This window comes from Microchirus variegatus, assembly GCF_963457635.1.
Source record: "Microchirus variegatus genome assembly, chromosome: 2".
In the NCBI taxonomy this organism is placed as follows: Eukaryota; Metazoa; Chordata; class Actinopteri; order Pleuronectiformes; family Soleidae; genus Microchirus; species Microchirus variegatus.
The window spans coordinates 4,184,919-4,192,782 of record NC_139803.1 but is presented as its reverse complement, the minus strand read 5'-3'; the positions used below and the strand labels follow the sequence as shown (position 1 = coordinate 4,192,782).

Sequence of the window (7,864 nt, the reverse complement as noted above, 5' to 3'; positions counted from 1 at the left end):
GTTATTATTTCTAATATAATCTGCATGAGGGGCCCACGGTTGGTGTAGTGCAGGTAGTCTGCAAAACTGGTGCTCTAGAGGCGTAAATAAAAGTGTTTTTGATATTTTGTCCGTCACATCCAATTGTCAAAAACCTCCCCTGAAAGCCATTAAAGTAATGTGTACATGAAGAAGTTCACATTTGGAGTCCTGTCCATCCATGTGCTTAGGCCAGGTCAGATTTTCTCAGAACATAAACTACATAAAATTGTACATAAAATTTCCTCTCAGTCATTTTTCTACCCTTTATAGGTTTGGTATCAACGTGCGACAAACTGTCGTTCTTTAAATATCGTATATATGTGTAAAAACAACAACTTTACGTGTGTAAAGATTTGTATCTTCATTTTAAGGATCAAATAGGTTTTGCGGCTCCAGAATAATTTTATTTGGGTGAAGAGGGGATAAAAATGGCTATTCTAAAGCATTGGTTCTCAAAGTGAGGCCCGCGGGCCCAATGGCGGCCCGCAGAAACATTTCTGGCGGCCCCGCAATGAATTACAGTTGATAGTTTTAATCCAGGAGCTACTAAGCTTGTTAAATGGTTATTGGACATTACTGGATACAGACCAATAAGTGTAAACTGTACAACTGTATTTACTATGTCATCAAATTTTGGATGACATAGTGACACAGTTTTTGTCAAATTTATGACCAAATTTTTTTTTTTTTTGTAAATCTTCAAATTTGGGATGGCATATAATGTCATTTCTGTCAAATTTTTGACCAAATTTTTTTTTTATTTTTTTTTTTTTTAATCGTCAAATTTGGGACGGCATATGTGTCATTTTTGTCAAATTTTTGACCAAATTCTTTTTTTTGAAAAAAATCGTCAAATTTGGGACGGCATAGTATTGTACAACGTTTTTGTCAAATTTTGGACCAAAAACTTTTTTCCCCAAAATTGTTACAATTTTGAACGACATAGTATAGTATGATGTTTTGTCAAATTTTGGACGCCATAAATGGGATTTCTTTCAGTTTTTTTCCTTTTTTTTTTTCCTTTGGCGGCCCTCAGTCCAATGTTGGGTTCCTAAATTGGCCCTCAGTTATCAAAACTTTGTTCTTAAGGTTGCAGACCCTTGGTGTAGTGGTTAGCACTCTTGCCTTTGCAGCAAGAAGACCTGGGTTCCTGGGTTCGAGCCCCGTTTGGAGCAACTTCGGAACAATGTCCTTTCTGCAAGGAGTTTGCATGTTCTCCCTGTGTGTGCGCGGGTTTTCTCCGGGTTCTCCGGCTTCCTCCCACAGTCCGAAAACATGCGGGATGGGGATATGGGGACTAGGTGAATTGGACGCTCTAAATTGACCATAGTGGTAATGGTTGTTTGTCTCTATATGTGGCCCTGCGATGGACTGGCGAACTGTCCAGGGTGTGACCCCGCCTATCGCCCCATGTCAGCTGAGATAGGCACAGCATCCCCCGCGACCCTCTGGTGGAGGATAAAGCGATAGATAATGGATGGATGGATAATCTGCATGATGATGATTGGTTGTATATTTATTTGATGTTGGCATCTTTTGTAGCTTAGAGACAAGCTAACTGGTCAACTTTTTAATTGTCCTGCCTGGCGCCCAAACTTTTAGGCAAATTAATGTGTAACATATGCATCTAAATGTTGAAGTAGTATAAAGAGTATAAACACTGGACACAACAGTTGCCACAAACCAAAAAAATGTTTTCCAGGTAAGTTTTATTCACAAAAAAAACAAAAAAACAAACTGAGTTCTGCCAGGCTTCGCTTAACAGAAACAAAACAGAATCGGATGATGCTGGCAAAACACTCAAAGATTAGGGAAACGTGTCAATAATCACTAATGTCAGAAAAGGAACCTCCCCAAACCCAATCCCCCCCACCCCACCAACACCCTCTCTTTCTTGCCCCCTAAGTCCAAAAGATCACACTTCAAAAAAAAAAAAGACAAAGAAACAGAAACGATCCAAAAGAACAGACAGTAGAGAGGGGTCGACATGTTACGGTGCGGTCTGGTTATTTTTTGGTCGTCTTGCGGATCAGCGCCATTCTCTGAAATGAGAAAAACAAACACAAACTGTTAGTTCTACTATAAAAAAGTAAATAAATTACACTCATAAGGCTCCCACCTGTCACATTTAAAATGATTACTTTGTGATTATGTGTGCAGATCTGTGAGAAACAGAAACTCAGTCTGTAGAATAATAAAAACGTCTATAGATCAAGACAATAATTCATCTAAAATGATATTTTCACACACATTTTGGCTTTAAAAAGTTGCCCTCCCATCTTAAACTGTGTCGGCACCTTCGGTCCTTAAATGTGAGGGCATTTTTTTTAACTGCCGTTTTTAACCAGCAGTTGTAATTTTTCTCTCGTCTAACTGTGACTCACCTGTTTGTGTGCCTCTGTGGTGCAAGCCTTCTTAAACGGCCTGATCTCGTCTGAGCCGTAACCAGGAATCCACATGTTCCACTGGCGTTCTGGGTTCAAACAAAAGCAAAAAACAAAAAAAAATCAATACAAAACAACAAATGTCAGACACAGATTTCTGTGTTTCCATCAGAGGCGACTAGGGAAGAAAATATCTCAATTCTAAGATGCTTTGATAAAGAATTGATGCAGAAAAATCAATAAGTGGAAATAAAAATAAAAAGTGCCGTCATATGGAATAGTCTCATTGTTAAATCCATATTTTATACGCTTCTTATAAAAAGACCACAGAACTAGCAAAGCAGTAAATAATATTTTTAATGTATCAATTTTCTGTCAGAATCAGACCGCATGTGGCTGAAGTATCACAGAGAGGACGTTCCATTACAAACAGCAGGAGAAGGAACAGAGAAACGAGTCGCGTCTGCGTTAAACGCTGCCGTTAGGGGGACAGTTTTTCCGGTTTTCCTCAGAAACTACTTTGTTCCCTTTCTATTAAAACAAAGACGACTGAAGATAAATACGTCGGATGATTGATACGGTTCATAGAACAACTTTACAGCTCCAGCGATCTTTTTTATCGTGAAATGGCAGAACTCGATAACAATCGAATCAAATCATGGTATGCCAAGGCGGCCACATTTTTTTTTTTTTTTTTTTAAACTGCCGATTGTTGTGTGATGCATGCAACTTAGAGAAAAGGATGTAAAACTATACGCTGAGTCAGGAAAGGAAATAAAGAGAGAGGCTGCAGAAGGTTTTCTGCTGATTTAATGTCACAGAATCACTCTACCTCCATCATTTCAGACTGCCGACAACATTTTTTACATTATCATCTGTCCGACCTTTGTGTTCGTGTTTGATTTCATTGATTAACAAGAATATTGTACAGCAAATGTTTTGTAGCCTTTCACACACTCACCGTCTACCTCTTTATTTCGCTCCCTAATTTGTACTTTTGTCTGTTCTGATTAGCTAGTCAGGCCTATTAATCATTTATTAATCGGACAATTATTACACATACGCATTCTTGTTCTCAGAAACTTGGCAAATGTTGGCAAGTCCATAAAAAAAAAAATCAGACTTATCAAAACTAGAGAGGACGTGGTTTTCTATGCCGATTTTTATAAATATTCTTATATCTGACGCGTGCCTTTAACTTACGACTATGATATTATCGTCACAATATCCGCTTTTAAAAGTAGTATTGGTAGGGATGAACGATATCGGACGTTTGCTGATATCTGAATATTTCATGGAACAAAATATAAACATAAAAAAATGTTGTACAGGGTGCATCGACTGTTCTTGGTGTGCAACATGAGTGTGCCAAATATTATGTACATATTAGTATTGGTATGAGTTATCAGCCCAAGTACACCCAATATATCGGCATTTACAGATATTGGCAAACAATCCTTTTAACATAAGGTGATATGGACCACGATGGTCCACTTATGTCAAAGATATAAAGAAAACAGTTCTACTTCTGGAAGTGCCTTGTATCACACACAGTGATATTTTCTGTGTTATTTACCAAAGCGGCAGAGATGATAAGATTTCATTTTTTATAACACAAATATTTGTTTTTACACACTCAAAGGGCCTCCAGCAGCTTACCTAGATGTAGTTGAACATCCTTCACCTCCAGGGTGTTGGACTTGCGATGACGTGCCAGTTGACAGGCCGCCGTCACGACGCTCTCAATGAAGTCGTCTGCGATTTGTAACAGCATCTGAGAGAAGAGACGGGCGTTTTGAAAACCATCGATCGAGTTCAGAAAAGGCAAAAAAAAAGCGACATTCCAGCTGGAAAAGCGCTCGTGTCATTTATCATGCAGCTTTACAGCGCAACGTACTGCAGGTGATTGATGTGCAGTCGGTTAGGGAAGCTTTAGGACAACAAAGACACGCAAGAGCCAAGATGGAGTATGAAATTTAAAGGGTGGAAAAGTAAGACTGATTATGTTTATTTTGCATTTATGAAAAAAAAAAAAAAAGATCAACATACCTCTTCAACATCCTCATCCAGTTGTTCATTTGGGTCGATCTCTCTAACCAGGTCCTGGAGCTTCTTCTTACTGAGCACCTGGAAAAGGAAGCAGAGAAATTCATTCATTCATTCACTTCAAACGTGGCAATGACAACATCATGTCTTTTGGTCCATTTGAAATTGTTTATGTTGTTGCTTGACTTTTTCAATTTCATGAAAAGTAGACAGAGATGTTCCGATACCAAGTTGGACTCCTACCTAACCTGGTGCAGAAATAATGTTACATTTCCTTTTCATTGGTGACCAGCTAGAATAGGCACGATAACTTCCTGACATTAGCTGTCATGATTTGTTTTGGTCAAGCATTGCATATAATCCTTTAAAGCATTGGTTCTCAAAGTGCGGCCCGGGGGCCAATGGCGGCCCGCAGAAACATTTCTGGCGGCCCCTCAATGAATTACAGTTGATAGTTTTAATCCAGGAGCTACTAAGCTTGTTAAATGTTTATTGGACATTACTGGATACAGACCAATAAGTGTAAACTGTACAACTGTATTTACTATGTCATCAAATTTCGGATGACACAGTGACACAGTATAGTATGACGTTTTTGTCAAATTTTGGACCGACGTTTTTTGAAAAAAATTGTCAAATTTGGGACCGCATGTATGTAATTTTTGTCAAATTTTGGACCGAAATTTTATTTGCAAAAAATTGTCAAATTTGGGACAGCATGTTTGTCATTTTTGTCAAATTTTGGACAGAAATTTTGTTTGCAAAAAATTGTCAAATTTGGGACCGCATATGTAATTTTTGTCAAATTTTGGACCATTTTTTTTTAAAAAAAGGTCAAATTTGGGACGACATAGTTATTACAAATGGGATTTCTTTCCGTTTTTTTTTCCCTTTGGTGGCCCTCAGTCCAATGTTGGGTTCCTAAATTGGCCCTCAGGTATCAAAACTTTGAGAACCCCTGCTTTAAAGAGAGAAAGAGTGACATTAGTGCAGCAAAGCAGCAGAGGTATCCATGACTGACTGACCTGAGATCCTTCTGGACTAGTCCTGCCAGCAGGCCCAGGGCCCCCCATTACTTTGACAGCCGTTGTGGTGCTGTTTGCCATGTTGGTGGCCACAGGAACAGTCGAGGGTCTCTGGAGTTTCACGATCGGTTGAAGAGTTGCGTCTCACTGAGTACGTGTCTGCGAGTGACAGTCCAAGGTGGGCACTGGTGCGGTGCGTTATCCTATGACAGCGCGTGTCTAAATCTGTGGCAAAATCAACACAACATATCAGTGACGTGAGCCGTTCTTACAGTTTTAATGAAACATATCACATTCTTTTGTCGTATACATCAAAGGTCCAAACCATAAAAATGCTCAGCAGCAGACTGGACGTTGCTTTGTTGACAAAAGCCAGACTCAATGCTTTGCAATGATATGATAATAGCAAATCTTCGGTCACTGGACAGGCGTCCTATTCAGAGTCCTTTGATGACTTTGAACAAAACTGCCATGAAAGAGTGTATTGGCCTGGAACAAAGGAGGATATTCCTTTGATGTGAAACCACAGCCGATGAAAGAAATCTCTTAATTTAAGGAACGTCTGTCTGTCTGTTATTCATAAAACTGTTAAACGGGTCCCTTGCAGGTAAAGGTAATTTGCTAAGGGCACCAATGTGTGCAGTGCAGTAGAAATGAGCCAGATAAACAAGTCACTTCCAGTGTGTGCGGCTTGGTAGAAATACTGCACTAGTTGAGCCTCTTGTTTTTACACTAGATTGCAGAATTGTAATATTAAATTTTTCATACGTTTAAACGTCTAAATATGCTAATTTTGTCTATACTTTAGATATAATGTGTAGCTGTCGCTAAGGTAGCACCTTGTATTTCATTGGGTACAAAAACACTGCGCTTAAATTGTGTATTTTATTCTTCTACAGTGTGTTGAAGAAACCTATAGAAAAAAAATGACGTTTTTAAACTTCCCCTTTAAACTCATTGCAACTCTAGTCTGTACCCACAGGTTTTTGAATGGACACAAATCCTGTTTGCTAAATGCTAAACTACATCAGCACACACAAGTACCGATGTCCTAAATCAACGCTGTGGTACATAGTCGTTACGATAAAGGATTAATCTAATTAAAACACAAACATAGCACTTGAATCCATTTAGTGTCCGTGTCCCTTCGACAAATACGGCGACCGTCGCGGACACTGTTTGCTAAAAACAATAGCCGCTATCGAAGCTATGGCGTTAGCCGGACATGCTACTGTAGCAGCTAATCCATCTTCGCGGCTCTGTGCGGACTCGCATCTTCAATTAACGCCTTAAATGTGCAACTCACCCGATAAAACGAACACTATCTGTCCATGTCCGCGGTAGAGATGACAGTAATGTCCGAGTTTGAGTGAGAAAAACCCGCTTTCACTGCCTCTAGAACAGCTCGCGGTGCTACTACGATCGACGATATTTTTTTTCTCCCCCCCCCAATACTTCCGCTTTCTTCACAACCATTTCCGGTGGGAACACATCGGCTCTTCTCTGCCACCTGCTGGTTGTTTCCTCGACTTACACTAGTAGGATTCAAGGGGGGACGGCATGAAACCCAGGAACCCAAGACATCTTAATCAAAATGTTTCATAATTTGATGAAAAATGAATGTATTAATATCAAAAAACTGACATTTATTTTAAATTGCATCAATAATAGTGTGGACAACTGTAATTAAAAATTCGTACCAGGAGCCGTTTCATGCCACTGCCATTTGTGGCTCGGGCCCTAACAAGTGGTTCTCAAAGTGCGGCCCGGGGGCCCAATGGCGGCCCGCAGAAACATTTCTGGCGGCCCCGCGATGAATTACAGTTGATAGTTTTAATCCAGGAGCTACTAAGCTTGTTAAATGTTTATTGGACATTACTGGATACAGACCAATATGTGTAAACAAAAATACTGGGTATTTACCTGGTTTCTATATGGTAAATTTTAGTGTATTATTGGGTTATAAGCTGGTAATAAGCAGGTAGCTACAGCCCCCAATTACTATTTACCCAGTAAATATATGGTAACAGAAATGTGTTACTTGGTATTAACCTGTAATTAGAAGGTAAGAACAATGGCCAAAATACTGGGTAATTACCCAGTAAATTATAAAGCGTTATTATATTATAGTTAAATTACTTAACGCTAAACTGTAGAACTGCAGTCTGGTCATTAAAATGATTACAAATGGGATTTCTTTCTGGTTTTTTTTCCTTTGGCGGCCCTCAGTCCAATGTTGGGTTCCTAAATTGGCCCTCAGGTATCAACACTTCGAGAACCCCTGACATAAATCAAATGAATCCAAACAATTACGATTAAAAAAAAAACACACATACTAAAAGAAAAAAATGTCTGTGTTTGTTTAGTTTAATTTAGGAAAAAACACGT

General features: G+C 39.1%; 1 protein-coding gene across 1 annotated transcript; it reads right to left on the bottom strand.

Annotated features, from left to right (window-relative positions):
• Positions 1-1,925: 1,925 nt before the first annotated feature.
• taf12 (TAF12 RNA polymerase II, TATA box binding protein (TBP)-associated factor) lies at positions 1,926-6,913 on the bottom strand. The gene is made up of 6 exons (XM_083910806.1): positions 6,783-6,913; positions 5,477-5,701; positions 4,455-4,532; positions 4,065-4,179; positions 2,406-2,494; positions 1,926-2,063 (listed from the first exon to the last, which is right to left on the bottom strand). The coding sequence occupies exons 2-6, from the start codon at positions 5,555-5,557 to the stop codon at positions 2,028-2,030; spliced, it is 399 nt and encodes a 132-aa protein (XP_083766932.1). The 5' UTR covers positions 5,558-5,701; positions 6,783-6,913; the 3' UTR covers positions 1,926-2,027.
• Between the last annotated feature and the right edge of the window lie 951 nt (positions 6,914-7,864).